The following is a 22,297-nucleotide window of genomic DNA, read 5'->3' as shown; positions in this document are numbered from 1 at the left end:
ATTTACAGGAGACTTGGAAAATATAGAACAAAGTTACATATAGTTCTATTATATATATTATAATTTTTTAAAAGTAGGTAAATTAAGATGTTTAGTTAGAGTTTCAATATCAAACTCTTAAAAAGTAATAGAATGAATATACAGAGAAGTAGAAGGATATAGTAGACCTGAAAAGCACTATGAATCAATTCAACATAATATAAATTTATACAACTTTCACACAACAGTAGGATACAAACTCTATTCAAGTTCCTATGGACAATAAAAAGAACTAAAAAGCCTCTTGATGAAAATGAAAGAGGAGAGTGAAAAAGTTGGCTTAAAACTCAACATTCAGAAAACTAAGATCATGGCATCCAGTCCCATCACTTCATGGCCAGTAGATGGGGAAACAATGGAAACAGTGAGAGACTTTATATTTTTGGGCTCTAAAATCATTGCAGATGGTGACTTCTGCCATGAAATTAAAAGACACTTGCTCCTTGGAAGAAAAGCTATGACCAACCTAGACAGCATATTAAAAAGCAGAGACATTACTTTCCCAACAAAGATCCGCCTAGTCAAAGCTATGGTTTTTTCAGTAGTCCTGTATGGATATGTGAGAGTTGGACTCTAAAGAAAGCTGAGCGCTGAAGAATTGATGCTTTTGAACTGTGGTGTTGGAGAAGACTCTTGAGAGTCCCTTGGACTGCAAGGAGATCCAACCAGTCAATCCTAAAGGAAATCAGTCCTGAATATTCATTGGAAGGACTAATGCTGAAGCTGAAACTCCAATACTTTAGCCACCTGATTCGAAGAACTGACTCATTGGAAAAGACCCTGATGCTGGAAGAGATTGAAGGTGGGAGGAGAAGGGGACGACAGAGGATGAGATGGTTGGATGGCATCCCTGACTTGATGGACATGAGTTTGAGCAAGCTCCGGGAGTTGGTGATGGAAAGGGAAGCCTGGCGTGCTGCAGTCCATGGGGTTGCAAAGAGTCCGACATGACTGAGCTACTGAACTGAACTGAATTGATAAGACAATAAACTAGGAGACACTGGAACATATTCAGGGACATAAGACCGGGTGCAAAAATTTCATGGTCTAAATGTATTGAAATCTTACAGAAGTCTGTTCTGTTATCACTGTAGAATTGAAACATGCAATACAGTACTATTAACTCGACACCATTCTATACATCATATCCCCAAGCCTCATTTATTGTGTCACTGGAAGTTTATACCTTTTGATCCCCTTCACCCATTTTATCGCCCTGCAACCACCCTTGCCTCTGGCAGCCACCAGTGTATTCTTTGTCCTTTGAGCTTGTTTTGTTTCAATTTTTCATTTTTTTTTAAAGATTTCACATGTAAGTGAGACCACATGGTTTTTCTTTATTTCACTTAGTATAATGCTGTCAAGGTCCGTCTATGTTGTTGCAAATGACAAAATTTTTTTCTTTTTATGGGTGAATAATATTTCATATCTTGGCTGTTATAAATAGTGTTACAGTGAACATGGGGGTGCAGGTATCTTTTTAAGTTAGTGTTTTCATTTTCTTCAGATAAATACCCAGAGGTGGAATTGCTGGATCATATGATAGTTCTGTTTTTAATGAATTTTATTTGTAAATAAGCATAATACTAGTTTCTACCTACAAGTTCTTCTTCTAATTTATGCTTTTTTTTTTTTTTTCGCAATTTGAATTTTTTTTTCCTATTAAGCTCTAAGATAGAAACAGAAACAGTGTCTTACTCATTTTCATATTTCTACAATGACTAGTTTTGGAAGTAAACATTGCAGTAGTTTCTGAATGAAATTAGAAAAAATGGCCATGGGATACAAAGGGCTTTTGTATCGGTTCTTTGTACTGGTTGCGATAGATTGTTAATTCTAGACTGGAGTCCTGGGTAGAAAAGAATTCTGAGGAGTATGTCTACTTTCAGGGAGAGAATTCTGGCCTTGATTTCTGATCCTTGTCAAGATTTTGAGGTTATAAGTATCTAAGCGTTATAGGTATCTAAGGTATAAGTATCTAAGGTATAAGGTTATAAGTATCTAAGTACATACAAATCTCTTTCTTTATGTTTTCTTAATGATTTGGCTCTTTTACCAGTTCTTCATTAAGACTCAACATATGCTGGAGGCTTTTCAGCGGGTAGAGAGGAATGATGTCCCAGTGATCATATGAGTTAGTAGGTTCAGGGCTGTATAATTAACTACCCTTGCAGGTGGTGTGTTGTCAGGACTCAGACTTAAATAGCACCAATTTTTAACTTCAAAGTTAATAAGTGAATATAGGTTTTAAAAAAATAATATTCAAACATGATAAATAGTGCCCAAATTCTGCTTTGCCACACCTCCAAACCCAGACTCTTTCCCAAAAGTAAGCACCATTATCCATTTAGTGATTCATTTCAATGATCTTCCTGTCCAGATCGCTTTCAATGCACTTTCTTGGATGTATTAAAAATATGGTATTGTCTGAAGATTTAATTTACTTAAATCTGACTAGACTTTATGCATTGCTCTGCAACTTGCTTGTATTCCTCAATAATATGTCTTGGAGATCTTTCATGATTTTAAATTTCAGATTTTGTTAGTAAAGTTATAGGAAAAGAAAAACTCCTCCCCTGCTGATAAGTGTGAAAATTGTTGCCCTTCGACAGCAATTTGCTGTATCTACTGAAAAGAACCGCTTAATCAGCAACCCGGCAATTCCCCCACTTTGTATCTGTCTTAGAGAAATACTCTTACTTGTGCACAAGAAGGCATATTCAAGTATTTCTGTACAGCTTTGTTGGAATGGAGGCATGGCTAAACTAGGATATCCATTCTGTGGGATGCTCTGCAGCAATGAAAAAGAATTACGTCAATATCTTTGTAGTTGGTATGTTTTTAATCTAGTCACTATGATGTCCCAGTGATCATGTTAAGTGGCCCTTTTCCTATTTGCAAAGATATCTGTGTCAGAAAACATCTTAAACTACTAATGTTAAACATCAGAAACTTAGTATTTGTTGTGCAAAGATTTTAGTTGAATGTTCAAATGAAAAAAAGTTTTTTCTTCTCTCGACAATTTAATTAGTCAAATGAATTTGATTTTCCTTTGCATCCTTGAGGTTTTTTAAAGGGATCTTCGCCACAATAATACCACAGGTGTGTCAAAATTTTGATTTTTGCTTTGTGTTTGTAGGAATGAAGGCTTAATTCCAAGCAACTATGTGACCGAAAACAAACCAACTAATTTAGAAATATATGAGTAAGTGTCCTCCAAAATATGTCCCATGGTTAATCTATAAAAATCAGGTACATTTGGGTAACTTATTAGTATACATACTGTTTTGGGTCTGAAAAGGGAAAAGAAAGTAACACATTTGGAAGCTTTAGCTTAGATTTTTGATCTTAATAATGGCTGATTCAGAAACTTCTTTTTCTTAAAATTACTTTTTTTTTGTTTTGTGTGGCCAATTAAAGAAAATTTTAACAGTGAGTACAAGAAACCAAACACTCATCTTGCACTTGTTTTACTGCATGTCCTAAGTGGAAAAGTTATTATTTTAAAAATGGGGACTTCCCTGGTGGTCCAGTGGTTAAGACTCTACACTTCTACTGCGGGAGGCATGGGTTCCATCCTTGGTTGGGGAACTAAGATGTTCTATGCTGTGCAGCTTGACCAAAAATAAAAAATAAAAATAAAAAGTGACATCAGTTGTTCATTAATTAAGTTAGACTTAATATACAGACATATTACTATAGTTTGACTCATGTTTTGAAGTGTTTAGAAATCACTGAAGATGAGAAATAGGCTAATGCTATAGTTCAGAAGAACTTTTGATATGTTCACTAGAGTTTTGCTTAGAAATGCATTCTTTTTACAATATATTAATGGATTTAGAAGATAAAACATAAGCAAGCACTATTTAACCCCTCAATCTGCAGATCAGAAAATAAGGTTGAGATATTAATGTATAGATAGAGAGTGACAGGGCTAGGAGTGGTCCTTGTTGTACAGTTACCAAGTCATGTCTGACTCTTTGGGAGCCCTGGGATTGCAGCTTGGCAGGCTTCCCTGTCCCTCACCATCTTCTGGACTTTGCCCAAGTTCATGTCCATGAATTGGTGATGCCATCCTCTGTTGCCTCTGTTGCCTCCTTCTCCTCCTGCCTTCGATCTTTCCCAGCATCACGGTCTTTTCCAATGAATCAGCTGTTTGCATCAGGTGGCCAAAGTATTGGAGTTTCAGCTTCGGCATCACTCCTTCCAAAGAGTATTCTGGGTTGGTTTCCTAGTCTTTTATAAATTTAGGTTTGCAGTTTGAGCACTTGAGTGCCCTCCCCTGGCTTAGATACTGGTTTTGCAATTAGCATATGTTCTAGTAGGTTGTATTAGGTGATGTGAGTTGAGGCATTAGAACAGGTACGTGCCTGAGAACCAGGCAAATTAAAAGAGAACTCAGCCTTGGACTGCCTTGCTGCTTATTGAAGCCCATTTGTAGGCCAGACTCAGCATGCCTGCCTGCCTGCCAAGTCGCTTCAGTCATGTCTGAGTCTGTGTGACCCCATGAACTTTAGCCCACCAAGCTCCTCTGTCCATGGGATTCTCTAGGCAAGAATACTGTAGTGCGTTGCCATGCCCTCCTCCAGGGGATCTTCCCAACCCAGGGATAGAACCTGCGTCTATTATATCTCTTGCGTTGGCAGGCAGGTTCTTTACCACTAGTGCCACCTGGGAAACTCCAGACTCAGCACATCCGTCACTGAAAACACCCATAACCTTACCAGACCTTTCTGCTGTCTGTTTCCATTCTCCTCAAGTCTCTGTCCTCAGCTCCATCACAGTGTCTCTTCTCTCTTCCTCTCCTTTGCTTAGCTTGTCATAACCCCTCTCTTGATCTGTCATTTAGCTCTACCCTGAAATTCCTTCTCCACTCAAAGCCCCCAGGTGGCTGACCCCACCTTCCTTAGCAAATAGCCCCACAACTCTCTACAGTTGCTCAGGCATGCCCCATGCTTGGAGTTGGGGGTGGGAGTAGGCAGGGGGGTGTGGTGGGGGAGAGGAACTCACCACTAGCCCCAGCTGAAGCTGCTCAGCACAAACAGGTCTCTTTGAACTCTTTGAAGGCCAGGTCAGGGAAAATTTTGTTTGAAAATATCCTGCTAAGAAAAACCAGAAAAATAAGATGGTTTTATCACCATATTCTAACTTCAGTTTGGATTTTCCTGGAAATTAAAGGAGACCTGTGTGAAGGTACCTAACACAGTGCCTGGTGGTTAGCAAGTGGATGCTCAGTAATCAGCAGGGCTACTTTTCTTCCTTCTGTTATGAATTGATGTGCTTGTTGCTTCCCCTGTTTAGACCAGGCTTAGCGTCTGGCTTTAACAACTTGTTTATACTGCAGATACTGGATCACAAATTAAACCACTCTGATCATCTCATTTCCTTAGCCTGGATTTATGTTTCTGTAAGCCTTCTTTTATAATGACTTTAATTATGAAAAGACCAATTTTAAATTTTATTATGGTTTCAAGAAGGTTATTAAAATATAGATCATCAATATAAATCACTAAAATTGATCAACCACTTACTATGCACCAAGCACCATTCTACTGACTGTACAGAAACTACTGTCCCACATTGAAGTGCAGTAGTACGGGCTTAGAAATCAGAGAAATCTGGGTTCAAATCCTGGCATCCCTCTTGACTAATGGTTCAGCTCTGAGCAAAGTTACCTAATGCCGTTAAATCTCTGAATGATCTGAACCCTGGGGACAATAATGCCTGTCTCATTCGGTACATAGTAGCTCTTCAATACATTCTAGAAGTTATGACTATTTCCTTGAACTGTGAAACAAGAAAGACATTGACAGCTTTGTCCACCTTGCCTAGTATAACTGGTACACTACATTCAGAGTTACTTCAGTCCTCCACTTAATTTGTTTGATCTTTATCATTATGTACTTAGGATAATGTTAGATGTTAGCTGTTGTAAGCAGTGGAAACACAATATGGAATACACAGAAGGAGTCCTGGTTTTCATGGAACTTACAGCTTCACAAGGAAATAGACATTAAGCAACCCTGAATTCACAAATACATCATTTTAAATTGTGGTGTTATGAAGGAATAGTATGGGGCATGGGAAGGAAACAAGAGGGGAGGGAATATAATTTAAATGAGCATGTTGAGTGGGGAAGACCTTTCTGAGGATGTGACTTGAGGCCTAAAGGAGAAAGGAAGGAGATAGGGGGCTGATGGAAGAAGGAATGCTGTCCACGTGGGCTTCTGACATCTCTGGGGAACCTTTATACAGAGAAATGTTTATGGCTACTTTGGTTTGAAATTAATATCCAAATTATCAACATTACAATGAAAAAACTTTGTTTTCAGTAAGCCTTCAAATTGAACTTTAAAATCTTGATATACTATTTATAAATCTAAAAAAGAACAATTACCTAAATGCATACTCGACATAAAAATATCCTTAAACAATCCATCCTACTTACAAACTCAGTTAATTAAGTTTCCTGAAACATTTAACTTGCATTAATAAACTGAATAAATTCAGTTTTCTTTATAAAGGACATGCCGTCAAATTTGCAATTGTAATAGTCCCTTGTACGTCCTTACATGATCCTGGAAATGTAATAAATTAAACATAAATGTTTAATTAAACATAATGTGAATTGAGTTATTTTAACCATGTGAATATCATTTTAAAAATTAGTTATTCTCAAACTTCAAATATCAAGTTGAAGTGTGAAGTGAAAGTCACTCAGTTGTGTCCAACTCTTTACAGTCCACGGAATTCTCTAGGCCAGAATACTGGAGTGGGTAGCCTTTCCCTTACTCTGGAGGATCTTCCCATCCCAGGGATCAAACCCAGGTCTCAGGGAAGCCCAAGAATACTGGAGTGGGTAGCCTATCCCTTTTCCAGCAGATCTTTCCCACCCAGGAATTGAACTGGTGTCTCCTGCATTGCAGACGGATTCTTTATCAACTGAGCTATCAGAGGCTTCCCTTGTGGCTCAGCTGGTAAACAAGTTGAAGATTAGTTATAAATCTTCAAGCAAAGACAAAAAATCTGATATGCCAGATTCTCTTAAAATTTTTGATACTTTAAGTAGCAGACATTGATTATCCTGAGCTATGAATGTGACTTACCTCATTTTCTCTACACTAAATGCTTAAATCTTCTCAGGGTCAGAAAGTCACCAAGTGAAGCAAATTAACCTTCTCAGATCTAATAGGGTTTCCAGGTCTAAAACTCAAAGCCACAATACTGTTCTTTATTGATTAGACATCAAAGACTGGCGCATGGGAGGCTTACATGTAAGTTCCATATGTGATGGTTGTAGTCAACCACAGTTAGATGTAGTAGATTTTAAAAAATGTATTAATAGAATCCCCACCCCAATCCTGTGTATTGGGGGTTCTACTGACATCATTCAATGTTAGTTTTATAATCAGTATTGTCTCAGTAAAGAAGTTGCAGCCTTACCTATTTGAAATAAAACAAAACAAAAAACTCTTCTACCTTTTATCATCTGACTTAAATAGTTGAAATTCTGAAATACCATGCCTCAACCTCCTCTAAATTACATTTATCCTTTTTCTGCCTTTTACTTATCATTATCATAATGCAGATGGAATTCTGCCTTATTTTAATTGATCTTAAATTCATCATATACTTCTATCTGGTTCTTTTGTTACTTTTTTGAAGTCATTCTGAGAATGACTTCCACACGGATGGATTTTTAATTTATATTTAATCACAATATATTTTATTTATCACTATAATAAATAAATACAAAGCAACAAAATTAATACCAACATGACTGCAGGTAAAGAAACATTATTTAGAAAAAAATCAGTTTATGTTAATTCCTCCCTTTTTGAGTGTCATTATGCAGTCTTCTCTTTTCTCAACTTCAGTCTATTTCAGTGAGCTATAATCATTAGTCTCTTTTTAGACCCATATTTCATAACTTAGCCAGTATGGGGGCCTCTTTAAATTGGTCCCCTTGAATTTAACTCTGCCTCATTTATTTTGAAAGAATTTCTTCTTTCTACAACAAGAGGTCTCAGACTCATCTTGAAATTCCCTCCCACAATAAGAATATTCATTAACAAGTATTGAATGATAGGCACAGTTTAAATTCACAGTTACTCTTGTTCCCATTAGCAATAGGTAGTTATATGACTTTGACTAGAATCATCTGTAATCATCTCCTGTTCTCTGTGGTTCATCTTTTTAAAAGACCATTTTCAATTGAAGTGCATTAATATTTTAAAAACCTGGCCATGTTAGTTAGTGGCAGCTTTCTACTATAGAAGGTTAGGGGAAGTCCACATGAGGAGATAGGTTCCATTGTCTCAGGCAGGTATGAGTCTCATTCAGCCACCACTGGGCTCCCTCACTTGACTTAATGCCTGGTTATACACACACCCTTTCTTCCGCTGTCCACAAAAATAGTATTTCTGGTAATATTAGATTAACCTCTTTTTAAAATCTTGTTTTGAAATGAAAGTGTTTCCATTTTTCTTTTCCTCTCCATTGTTCTATTGTCACTTCCTCTCTCTTTCCTGTACAACATTTGCTTACTGCTTAGGTGCTGTCACATCAAACCATTTATTTTTTTTTTTTAATAAAATTTTTATTAAAGATTTTTTATGTGGACCATTTAAAAAGAAATCTTTACTGAATTTGTTACAATATTGCTTCTGTTTTGTTTTTGGTCTTTTGTCCCTGAGGTATGTGAGATCTTAGCTCCCAGATCAAGGATCAAACCCACACACCCCTTGTATTGGAAGATGAAGTTTTAACCACTGAACTTCCAGGGAGGTCCCAAAACCATATGTTTAAATTACAGTGTTCATTAATTATGATTACTGTGTGAACGTCTGATATTTTAAGGTCATTTAATGACGTGTTTCATGCAGAGACAACAGGAAGGCTGGAGGCAGAAAAGGGCTTGGTGAATTTCAGCCAGGAAAGAAATCCAATGTGATGGAAGTTTAGTGAGTGAGGGCAGAATGAGGAGAATATGAGGCCCAGGAGGGTGTGGGTGGGGTGATTAGTATACTGGTTGTTCCATTTACTCTAGTAAATTACTGACTTTACTACAAGGTGACATACTTTGGAGCTTCCCAGGTGGCTCTGTGGTAAAGAATTCACCTGCCAATGCAGGAGACGTGAGTCAACCCCTGACTGGGGAAGATCCCTGGGAGAAGGAAATGACAACCCACTGCAGTATTCTTGCCTGGGAAATCCCAAGGACGGAGTAGTCTGGTGAGCTATGGGGTTGCAAAAGAGTTGGACATGACTTAGCAACTAAACAGCAACAACAACATATTTAGGAGAATCAGATGAGTCAGTATGAGTTTTAAGTTTGGAAAGGTAACGGCACATGTAAAAGCATGCAAATAAGATATTCCTGAGGGGAAAGAAATGTGTATGTTTTAGTTGGGTTTAACCAAAGCTCAGGAAAGTGTTTATCGAAGATGATGGCTTTTTAACCACACACATTTCATGGAAATTTTCAGGAAGTTAAACCATTCAAAATTAAGTGTGTTAAACCAAGTGTGTTTCAGAAAGTTGAATTGAAATATGGTAGAAAAATGAGATACTGGCTTGCAATTAATATAACTGTGTTAAAAAATCAATTGATATATTATTATAGTACATTATTGTTTATGTGAATTAATCAGTCCATTTATAAAATTAGTTCTGGAGTGTGTTTTTTAAAATAAAGGAAATGGAACAGGTATTTTTCTGGAAATAAATGATATATAACACTTAAAAATTATTTTTATTGCTTTTACAGGTGGTACCATAGGAATATTACTAGAAATCAGGCAGAACGTCTTTTGAGACAAGAGGTAATTTATTCATGAGTCATTTTGTGGATAGTTTCAAAATTTCTGAGAGAGGTGAATTATAAATACTCAGCTAAAAATGTTTTATTACTTCCTGGTTTTTTTTTAGTTCTAAAATATTATTACAACTTCACTGCTACTACATTTTGTATTAAAATAGATTAATTTATATCAAATCATGTTTTCCATTGATTTTCACCACAATTTCACATATCTTTCTCCTGAAATGATTTCATCTCTAACATACCAAAACTGCTTCATTCACTCCAAAGTGCATTCTGCCAGAAGGGTCTCTATTTGAATTGCCTGTTTACATTTGCATCAATGTCAGTCCAATAGATTCTCTGTCCTCCTGAGCTTAGCTTAGACTCGTAAAAAGCACAGATACAGAAAAATACATGCAGCTGCACTTTCATTCTTTGGGAACAAAAGGAAGAGTGGAGCAGCCAAAATATCAAACTTAGATCAAAACTGCTCATTTAGGTCAAAACAAAACAAAACTGAGTGTAGTTTAAATTTCCAACTGACGGTAAGTATCAGCTGTGGGTAAATGCATAGTCAAAACTAGAAAGTAGCTGAGAAGTATGCATGTCATTATGACCTGATGTTGAATGTTGAGGAAATCTAGTAATATGAGTGAGAAAAAAATCAGTTCTGTAACTCAAAACTCAGTGCCAGTAAAGACCTATGACACAGGGAAGATGCAGTTAGTAGTTGGGGGATAGGCTGAGTACGAGGAACACAGACCTCTCAGGGGCTGGTGGGGATGGAGGTTGGAGGTCTGGCCCGGTCTCATTGGCTACAAGGAAAGGGAACATGACAGCAAATGTGATATCTGCCTGGCATGGTGACATTATATATTGGTTCAGAACGGACAAGGAAGATGTAGTGATAAGCAGACAGAACTGGAGAAAGGAATGGACAATTCGGTCCACAGAAAGCAAGCTTGTTACAGGCAATATGGCCCGAATCACTGGGCTGGCCGGGTTCTACATGAGGTTCTGCATCTGAGAGGAAGCCAGAACAGGGTGAGAATCTGACCTCCCTACCAAGAGTAGAATGGGGCATTTTGTAGCAAAACCTCCATACCCACAACCCAGATATCACAAATAGTAGCACTGATCATAACATTCTTTAATAAAATAAGACATTACAGAAACTGTTGAGGCCCACCCTCTCCCTTATCTTTTTGGTCCTCACTTCTCAGAGGCAACCACAATAGAGGAGCATGTTCCCATTTTGTCCATGGGTTTATACTTTTATCACATGTATGTGTATAAACAACCTATAGTGCTATTTTATGTGTTTTAATATTTGATGTCAAGGAGAGCACATATATGTTGATTTTTTAACCAAACATTGTATTTTCCTTTTAATTCATAGGCATATAGGATCAACACATACCTTCAAGTATTGTGTACTATTTCATTATGATTATATAAAAATGTATCAATTTTACTGTAGATAAACATTCTAATCATTTCTAATTTTTTTGCTCTTACAAACAGTGCTGCAAAGAACATCCTTGTGCATGTCATCTTTTATACAAGGGCAAGGGGTTCTTTGAATTACACTCCAAAATGGAATCATCTGGTCAGAGGATATGTGCAGATTTAACATGACTAGATACTGTGTATTCAAATCAGGATTCAGTACTTAGACCAATTTATACTCTTACAGGGAGTGAAAAAGCTGATTTCCTACATGGGCTTTTCTCATGGCTCAGATGGTAAGGGATCTGAGATTCAATCCCTGGGTTGGGAAGATCCCCTGGAGGAAGGCATGGCAACTTATTCCAGTATTCTTGCCTGGAAAATCTCATGGGCAGAGGAGCCTGGCAGGCTACAATCCATGGGGTTGCAAAGAGTCAGATACGACTGAGTGATTAACACTCACTCATATTCTTACTAACAGTGGGTAGTTTCACATTTTTCCCCCAATTCATTGAGTGAAAAATTCTGTATTTTAAAATGTACATTTCTTTGGTAAACAGTTCAATTGAAGTAACTTTCCATTTGTCTTTGACCAGTTGTCCTACTTCTGCTGTTACATGCCTGTTAATATCCTTTGCTCATTTTTCTATAATGTGTTTGGTTTTTTTTATACTGATCAATATGTATTGTACTTAAGAAATATATTCCGAATACCAATCTTTCGGCATTATGTGTTACAATGATATTTTTTGGATTTCTGGCTTTCTGTAAACTTTAGACTATTGTCGTATACAAAAATTTTTAAATGTTAATGTCAAATCCCTCAATATTTTCCTTTATGATATCTGCTTTTTGTTTTTATTTAAGAGATTCCTCTCTTTTCCGAGGTAATAAAGGAATTTTATATTTTTCATTAAATGTTTTAAAGATGTGCTTTCACATTTAGGTCTTTAATCTGTCTGAAGAATGTATGTATGATGTTTTAAATACACACATATTTTTCCTATATATCTTAAAATATTTGTGTAATTTACATATTTTCCAATTTTTATTTTTAAAATTATGCCTGGCTTAAATTTCATTTGGTTATGAGTCATTTAAAATATATATTGCTAGTTTGGCTATCCTCAATTTAGCATTTTTCCTGTCAAGTTCAAAGTGAGCCCGGCTTCTAATTTTCTGTTCTCTTTGTCTGGTTTTGGTATAAATGTTATCCTAGCATCATAAAATGAGTTGGAATGTGGGGTTTTTAATCTCTTTTTCTAGTCTCTGAAATTGTTTATATCAGATAGATGTTATTTGAAGGTTAAAGTTTCATAAAATAGTCTGGCAAAGACCACATCTACCCTTTTAAGAAAGAGAAAAAAATACATAACTCCCTTCTCCACTTTGACCACTTTGAGTAAGTAAATGGAAGTTTTGAAGAAACCATTTGCTGTACACTCATCATGGATTATAATTAAGCCCTCGTTTTGACTAGCCTGTTGACCATACGGTGAGTTTTTGTACATTCCAGTTACATAGATGTTCCCTTGAGATTTTGGTGAAATTTAAGGGAGGCAGAAATCTGCATTTGCAGTAAAAAAATGATTGGTCTGTTTTTCATATTTAAGGGGCATGTGGCTATTTTCATACTAATTTTGATATCATATGCATTCTTTTCATGATTTTATTCTGCCACTATAAACATATCAACAAAAAAGTTGTTTCCAAACTGCAGTTTTTAAAACCTGGGCTTTATTAATAGTAGCAATTTTGAATATGTAAGGTTAGAAGCTGCAATAATCAAGCACTAGGTGGCACCCAGTTATCTTAACATTGGAGATATTGATACAGTTGTCAATTTTTTAAACTTACTTATTTTTAAAAGTTTTATTAGAGGATAGTTGCTTTACAATGTTGTGTTAGTTTCTGCTGTACAGCAAAGTACATTTTACTGTTTTAAACAATGAAGGTTTCTCTGGCTAGTCTCCCTTTTTAAGAAACTTTCTGAAAATATATGTTTTGTCTGTATGAACTTCAGAATTACTTTGCCTTGTTTAAGAAACCTTCCTGTTGTTTGCATTAAATTTAAAGATTAATTTAGGGAAAATTATTTGTGCATTACAAATCAGTGTGGTTTGGGGACCAGTTTGTTCCAGGACGTATATATTAGTTATTCACATAGAAAAAAATCAAAATTAGACCTAAGCCTCAAGCAAAAATTGATATTAGATGGATGAAAAACCTAATTAGAAAAAGCAAATGCTTTTGTATTTTTCAGGAGAATTTAAAGGTTTTCTTCATTTAACTTTTGCACATGTATTTTTAAATTTATATTAAAATAATTTATCTTTTTGTTTCTATTATAAATGGGCATATCTTTTTATTTTTACTTTTGAAATCTCTTGATTTCTATGAATTAATTTTGTAACTGATGACTTTGATGAATTCAAAATTTTTTTTTTTTTTATAGATAAGAAGTGGATTTATTTAGAGAGAGACACACTCCACAGAGAGAGTATGGGCCATCACAGAAGGCGAGTGTGGCTCAAATATTTTTTTGTAGTAGTTTTTCAGTTGATGCTCTTAGGTTTAGGTATGTAATCTTAGCAGTAGCAAACAGATTATTTCAACCCTCTTTTACAATTTTAATTCAGGGTTCTAATTTCTGCCTCATTTAATGGCACTGGCTAGTTTCTCAGAACAGTTTTAAATACCACTGCTGACAGTGGCCATTTCTTTTTTCCTAATTTTAGTTAGAATGATTTCCACATAAAGCACGATGCTTGACTTGGGACCAAAGTAAATAAGGGCTATTGTGTTAATATACATATATTCCCATTTTATAAAGAATAAAAAAAACCCTTGATAATAGGAATTGAAATTAAGTGCTTCTTCAACATCTATGGAAATTTTCGTGAGATTTTTCTTCTCAGATCTATTACATGTTGAATCATATTAATACAATTCTTAATGTTACATTACTTTTACATTCTTATATGTAATCCCTCTTGGTTATGGTGTATTATTCTTTTGTTGTGCTGCTGGATTCGGTTTGTTAGTGTTTAGTTAGGGTTTTTCGGAGAAGGCGATGGCACCCCACTCCAGTACTCTTGCCTGGAAAATCCCATGGATGGAGGAGCCTGGTAGGCTGTAGTCCATGGAGTCGCTAAGACTCGGACACGACTGAGCGACTTCACTTTCACTTTTCACTTTTCTGAATTGGAGAAGGAAATGGCAACCCACTCCAGTGTTCTTGCCTGGAGAATCCCAGGGACAGGGGAGCTTGGTGGGCTTCTGAAGTCTATGGGGTTGCACAGAGTCGGGCACGACTGAAGCGACGCAGCGGCAGCAGCAGCAGCAGTTAGGGTTTTTGCTTTGATACGAGTGAAGACTGGTTGGTAGTTTTCCCTTTTGTGCACAATCTTTGCTATGTTATGGTATGGATATTGAGCCTACTTTGTATGATCTGGAAGATTTTTTCTTTTCATAAGCTCTGGAATTATTTAATTGATCTATCTACCTTTTTTTAAAGATTTAGTAACATCACAGTGCAATGTAGTGCTTTTTAATGTTGAAGCCCTTATAAAACCTTATCTGCTTTTCAATTTATTAGGTCCATTAGATTTCTAGCTTTTCTGGAATCAATTTTAACAAATTTTATGTTTTTCTAGCTAATTATCCATTTTATTCAAGTTTTCAAATATATTACATAGAGCCAAGAAGATCCTTTAATTTTTTTCTGAATCCTTGTGACATTTTTAATAGATTTCCTCCACTATTTATTAATTAGGTTAACTAGTAGGTTAACTAGTAGGTTACCTATTTTATGGTTTTCCCCTAGACAGCCAGACTTTGAATGTAATTACTATCTATATTATACTTTTGTTTTTGTAATTTGTTATTTTCTGATTTTGCCTTTATTCTTTTCTTCTGCTTTACCTGAGTTTATTTTATAATTCTTAACCTACTTGAGTTGGATATGTTTATTTTGTATTCTTCTCATTTATTGATATAATAAGACTGTGAATTTATTTCTGAGTATTGCGTGAACTATATAGCAGAGGTCCTAATAAGTAGTGTGTCCGTATTCGAGATTTTTTCATTTGTACTTGAATCTCCTTTTTTATTGAAACACGGTTGACTTACAATATTGTATTAGTTTCAGGTGTACTACATAGTGATTTGATATTTGCATACATTATGAAATGATCACTGTAAATCTAGTCACCACTTGTCCCCATACCGGAGAAGGCAATATCAACCCACTCCAGTACTCTTGCCTGGAAAATCCCATGGACGGAGGAGCCTGGTAGGCTGCAGTCCATGGGGACGTGAAGAGTCGGACCCGACTGAATGACTTCCCTTTCACTTTTCACCTCATGCGTTGGAGAAGGAAATGGCAACCGACTCCAGTGTTCTTGCCTGGAGAATCCCAGGGATGGCGTAGCCTCGTGGGCTGCCGTCTCTGGGGTTGCACAGAGTTGGACAAGACTGAAGCGACTTAGCAGCAGCAGCAGCAGTCCCCATACAAAATTACTACAATATTATTGACCACATTCTTATGTTGTATATTACATCCCTGTGGCTTATTTATTTTCTAACAGGAGGTTTGTAATTCAATCCCCTTCACCTAGTTCATGCTCCCTACCACCGCCTCCCATTGGGCAACCACCCATTTGTTCTCTGTATCTATGAGTCTGTTTTTGTTTTGTTTGCTTTGCTTTTTAGATTACACATATAGGTGAGATCATATGGTATATGTCCTTCTTGTTGTCTGGTTTATTTCACTTAGCATAATACCCTCTAGGTCTGTCCATATTGTCACAAATGGCAAGATTTCATTATTTTTTATGGCTAAGTAATATTCCATTGTATATATATATACCACATCTTCTTTAGCCATTCATCTATCCATGAATACTTAGGTTGCTTCCATATCTTGACTATTGTAAATAATGCTGCTATGAACATGTATCTTTTCAAATTAATGTTTTTGTTTTCTTTGGGTGAATACCCAGAAGTAGAATTGCTGGACCATGTGGTAGTTCTATTTGAGGAATCTTCATGCTATTTTCCATAGTGGCTGTACCAATTTGTAATCCCACAGAGTACACAAGGGTTCTCTTTTCTCCACATCCTTGGCAACACTTGTCTCTTTGATAACAGCCTTTCTAACAGGTGTGAGGTGATATCTCAAGGTGGTTTTGATTTGCATTTCCCTGATAATTAGTGGTGTTGAGCATCTTTTCACAGGTCTGTTTGCCATCTATATGTCTTCTTTGGAAAAATGTCTTTTCAGGTCCTCAGCCCATTTTTAAACAGAATTGTTTGTTTTTTAATGTTGAGTTGTATGAGTTCTTTGTATATTTTAGGTACTAACGCCTGATCAGATGTATCTTTTGTAAATATCTATTCCCATTCAGTAAGCTGCCTTTTCATTTTGTTGATCATTTCTTTCACTATGTAGAAGCTTTTTAGTTTAATGTTGTCTTGTTCATTTTTGCTTGTTTCCTTTGCTTTGTTTCCATTTTTCCTTGTCTTCCTTTTGAGAAGACAAATCCAAAAAACATGTAGCTAAGACCAACGTCAGAGAGCATACTGCCCATGTTCTTTCCTAGGACTTTGATGATTTCAGGTCTTACATTTAAGTCTTTAATCCACTTTGAGTTTATTTTGGTACATTGTGGGAGAAAGTAGGCCAGTTTGATTCCTTTGCACATGGCTGTCCAGTTTTCCCATTGCAGTTTATTGAAAAGGCTGTCTTTCTCCCATTGTGTATTCTTGCCCTTTTTTTGTCACAGATTATTTGACCATATAAGCATGGGTTTATTTCTGGGCTCTCTACTGTACCACTGGTTAAAAACTCTGACCAGAAAAGCCTTGTCTCTTGGTAAGCATCTGGAAGGAGGAGACAATGTATTATGTTTCTCTTGAGGGGTCACATCATGCTGTTAGGGTTGTGCAGTTCTCTCCAGTACTTCATAAATGTAAATGTTCATGAGTTTGACAAGATCTGAGATATTTTCCTCTGCATGAATGTAAGCAAACTTAATAGAGGTAAAGATTTATTTAGAAAATAATATCAAGCAAACCAAACCAAGCAGTCCAACCTTCAAGTTTATTTAAAAGCAGTTTCAAAGAATGTCAAAAGTGTTAGTTGCTAAGTCCTGCCTGACTCTTTGCGACCCCATGAACCATAGCCTGCCAGACTCCTCTGTATTTGGGATTTTCCAGGCAAGAATACTGGAATGGGTTGCCATTCCCTTCTCCAGGGAATCTTCCTGACCCAGGGATCAAACCCAGGTCTCTCACATTGCAGGCAGATTCTTTACCATCTGAGCCACCAGGGAAGCCCAAAGAATGTCATTGGGGATCCAATTGATAATGAAAACATTAAACTTACTACAATATTCTTCCCTCTTGCCATGTCTCCCTCTGTGTCTCCTATGTCCCTGCATGCATGCATGCTAAGTCATTTCACTTGTATATAACTCTGCAACCCCATGGACTGTAGCCCACCAGGCTCCTTTGTCCATAGGGTTCTCCAGGCAAGAATATTGGCGTGGGTTGCCACGCCCTTCTCCAGAGGATCTTCCCAACCCAGGGATCGAATCTGCATCTCTTGTGTCTCCTGCATCGGCAGGCGGGTTCTTTACCAGTAGTGCCACCTGGGAAGCCTGTATCCTTAGAGCAAACAAAATGGTTCTCCTTGCTCTTCCCTCAAGACTTCTCCAAGTCTATTCTCTTTCCATCTGCATCATGAACTGGTCTTTTTTCCCCATTCCTCAGCTTCCCAGATGTATTTCTCCCTGCCTCCCTCACCCCCACTTGCCATATTGTTTCTTTTCCTGTAAAGAAAAATCCTGTCCATCTGTCTCAGAGTTCTTCTTATTCATCAGCTCTTTTATCTATTACTTAATCAGTATATAAAAATAACTAAATAGTGGGGTACAAGGTTGTCAAATGAAGTATTAGAAAAAATCATGAGCGAAGTTTTAAAATGCTCGCACATTGCAGATTCTTATCCCAATTTTATTTTATTTTATAGGTATGACATCTAAATCTGTAAGAATTTAAAAGATAAGATTGTGTGTACTTATAAAAACAGTATCATCCTTCTATAGTCAGTATAGCTTTAGTTTTCATTATGGAGATATTTGTCTTTCTTCCAGATAAGGAATAAACATGTACAATGAATGAATTGTTTTGCAGTCTAAAGAAGGTGCATTTATTGTCAGAGATTCAAGACATTTGGGATCCTACACCATTTCTGTGTTTATAAGAGATAAGAGGTAAGCAATTGTGATTTTGGTCACTTTAGAAATAACAGTCACTGGGATAGTCATTGTTAAGGAGACACCATCGCATAGAGAATGGAAGTGAGAGCCTAACATAGAAAATTGCTGGCCTGGATGTTGGGACAACTAATTGGTTCCAATTTTATCCCCTAAGAAGCTCTGTGTGTGATATTAAATATAAGTTACTTACACTCTCTCGTCTCCTTTTCTCAAGTATCAGGTAAGGAGATTTGATTAGTTGTAGCACACACTGCTGATGCTTTCCTCATATCCCTTGTTTAACCCCAGGGTTTACCTACAGAGAGCTCTCTTGTATGCAGAAAGCTTCCTGTTTCTTTCTTCCTGAGAATGTTCTTTGCCTACGGGTTCTCGTGGTGGGCTAGAAGTGACTAAGAACATTGTAGGGGTGACCCTCCATCCATGTGAAATAAGGGATAAATTCCTCAGCTTCTTCGCACTTTAGTGGGACAACTCCGAGGTGTGTTCCACGTTTCTCTCATGGCTTCCTAAAGGGTTTAAGTCCCACTTGCCCATAACAAACCTGCTCATCAAGACACCCTATGCTGGTTTTCCTCTTTTCTTTGTCTCACATCTCTCACAGGGCATTTGTTTACTCATTGGACTGATACCTGATTCAGTAGATACTTATAAGTGTCCATTACGAGCTGTACGTTTTTGGACACTAGACGTTACCTAGACATCTTTGGCTGAAGTTATATTTGAATCTAAGACCCTAATACTATAGCTGTGGAACTTTCCCAGCAATGGTGAGCCACCTGTTTATTGTAATCCTATCTACTTTTCAGTGTGTAGTGAGGATACAAGGTTTTAAAGTCGAGTCCTGTTGCTTAATGATTGACTTGGTTCCAAAGTGATCTTTTGCTTGTTTACGAACTCACATTTTATTGGTTGTAGAGATATGGAGGCTACCATCAAGCATTATCAAATTAAAAGGAATGACTCAGGACAGTGGTATGTGGCTGAAAGACACCTGTTTCAATCAATCCCCGAGTTGATCTGGTATCACCAGCACAATGCAGCCGGTAAGTTGGAAAATTCAGGCTGGGAAAGTTGGGGAGCCAGGCCCCAGGCAGGTTATGTGTCTTTGGTCAGACATTTAACAGGAGCAAATGTCCCTGTAGAAATGTTTAAGAGCTTGAAGTACAACCTGTCTTCTGAGAAGTTCTCCTCCTCAGGAGAGGTGGAAATGTTTTTTTGTTTTTCTAGTCAGAGGGGCAAGAGGTAGGTTGATTTTCCACATTTCTGCCAGTTTAGAAGAAAGATACATGACAAAGATTCAAAAGGCCATTTAGTCACTATACGTTTGTTCTTGAAATTTACATGGCGCTAAATGTAATAAAATTTCAAATGTCTTAAAGAATCATGCTTTTTTTCCTTTGCCCCTATAAATTTGCTCTCTAGATAGTTACAGTAGAAAATTACCCTTAAATGTCTCATTCTCTGTATTTCCTGTTTGGAGAGCAGGCATAGTCTTTCACAGTTATAATCTGACTTAAGTATACCATACCAGAGTCATATTTAACCCCCTCCTCTTGCTGTTATTTGCAATAATGGCTACTTTTGCAAACCTATCATCTGTGGAAAGATGTAAGATTCCAGAAAGTTCCATCACAATTACAATCGCAGCTCTGACCTTCAGCCCTCATTCAGTCTATCCTGGACTACTCTGAGTCCAAGGGGAATCTCTTTACCTCAACATTATAGAATTGGGAACCCAGTGCAACTTTCATACTGTTTTGATTTCTTGATGCTCAGTACTTTTTAAGATTTTTCTCATGAAAAGTTGTGTTGACAAAAAGATTCCCTTTTGGAAAGCAGTCACTTTTCCATTATACTGGTTTTTTATATCAGGAATAAATCCATGGAAATTTTATGCACTCATGGGCTGAGTCCACCTGGATATTCCTGGTGGTCACTGGGCATTTGGTTAGAGAGGAAGTGGCAATGTGTTTGAGTAAGGCCAGTGAGGACGTATCTGTGGCCAGAGATGGAAACCCTTAGAATCAGATCAGGTCTGAGTTTTCTTCTTCACACTCTTCTTTCCTCTTCCTTCAAAGAAGAAATTTAAGAAACTGAGTGTTTGTGGTGGTGAGGTTAAAAAAAGTACTGAGGCAGATCAGGATGTGCTAACCTAAAAAGATGTTAGTGAAAAATTGTTTCATAAAGGAAAAAAAAAAGTGCAAAACAGTATATTTATAGCCTCACTTTTGTAGAGTAATACACATTCACACAGACATGTGTGCCTAGGAAAATTCTGTTAAAGTTTAGATAATAATTTTTAAACTAATAAGATGATAACAGACTATAAACTGTTAATGTTTACCTCGGCGGAAGGAGACTGAGGGTAAGGAAAACTTATTTTCTGCTTTGTAGATTGCCCTAGGGATTTTTAAATTACAATATACATATATAAATTATTCTTACAGTGTGTGAAATACCATACAGATAACTTTTAAAATTAAAGTTAGATCAAACAATAATAAGATGAAAGATAGGAGTTGAAAACTAATAACTATGGCTGTTGTTAGAGAGAAAAGAAAGTAGAAAAGAGATAAGACAAAGAGGAAGAAAAATGATAAGAGGAAAGGCACAGGATCCAGAAACAACTAGTATTTATTGAAGACTTACTTTGGGGCAGACCCTATTTATGTCTACTTATTTATTTAATCCTCAGAGAAATCCGATGAGGTTGATACTGTTGACATCTCCATCTCACAGGTGAGGAAACTCAGGCATAAGTTGTGCTCAAGGTCACACCATTAATAGGTATTTGAGCCAAGATTTGAAACCACAGAAATCTATGAAACCACTGGAGTCATTCAACCCACTGGCTCCACAGTCTGTGTTTAATGCCTGATGTCTTTTCCAGAAAGAAGTAAATTAGATTTTTGGAGAGACCATTTTAGAAGAGGCTTGAAACCCATGACTAGCCCATCTACTTTTTGACTTCTGGTCAATTTAGCTCATAACAATCCATTTCCTTACCAGAAGTAAGGACAGTGCAAAGAGAGTGACAGACTTTTTTTGTTTCTATCAGAGAGATACATTGTCACTAAACTATTGGTTCAGTTCAGTTCAGTTCAGTCGCTCAGTTGTGTCTGACTCTTTGTGACCCTGTGAATCGCAGCACGCCAGGCCTCCCTGTCCATCACCAACTCCCGGAGTTCACTCAGACTCACGTCCATCGAGTCAGTGATGCCATCCAGCCATCTCATCCTCTGTCGTCCCCTTCTCCTCCTACCCTCAATCCCTCCCAGCATCAGAGTCTTTTCCAATGAGTCAAATGTTTGCATGAGGTGGCCAAAGTACTGGAGTTTCAGCTTTACCATCAGTCCTTCCAAAGAAATCCCAGGGCTGATCTCCTTCAGAATGGACTGGTTGGATCTCTTTGCAGTCCAAGGGACTCTCAAGAGCCTTCTCCAAAACCACAGTTCAAAAGCCATCAATTCTTCGGCGCTCAGCTTTCTTCACAGTCCAACTCTCACATCCATACATGACCACAGGAAAAACCATAGCCTTGACTAGACGGACCTTTGTTGAAACTGTTGGTAGTAATTCACAAAATAAAAATATTTGCAAACAAAAACTTTGAATTCAGAGGGAAGTGTTAGGGTGTTAAAGCAATTCCTCTTGTGTTTTCTATTTGGATTATGTGTTATGGAGTCCCAACTCAATGAGGGCTCTAACTCCAACTAGGTCT

General features: G+C 37.0%; 1 protein-coding gene across 2 annotated transcripts in view; it reads left to right on the top strand.

Moving 5' to 3' along the window:
• The window catches only part of TXK (TXK tyrosine kinase), a 61,755-nt gene that overhangs the window by 22,548 nt on the left and 16,910 nt on the right, over positions 1-22,297 (top strand). For both annotated transcript variants that reach the window (XM_024993092.2, NM_001206148.1), the window contains 4 exons: positions 3,179-3,244; positions 9,809-9,863; positions 18,491-18,570; positions 19,492-19,619. In XM_024993092.2, coding sequence (XP_024848860.1) covers positions 3,179-3,244; positions 9,809-9,863; positions 18,491-18,570; positions 19,492-19,619 — 329 coding nt within the window. The remainder of the gene's footprint in view (positions 1-3,178; positions 3,245-9,808; positions 9,864-18,490; positions 18,571-19,491; positions 19,620-22,297) is intronic.

This window comes from Bos taurus, chromosome 6 (genome assembly GCF_002263795.3).
Source record: "Bos taurus isolate L1 Dominette 01449 registration number 42190680 breed Hereford chromosome 6, ARS-UCD2.0, whole genome shotgun sequence".
Taxonomy (NCBI): Eukaryota; Metazoa; Chordata; class Mammalia; order Artiodactyla; family Bovidae; genus Bos; species Bos taurus.
Note: the sequence above shows the minus strand (reverse complement) of the source record. Positions and strands in the feature narration are given on the sequence as shown.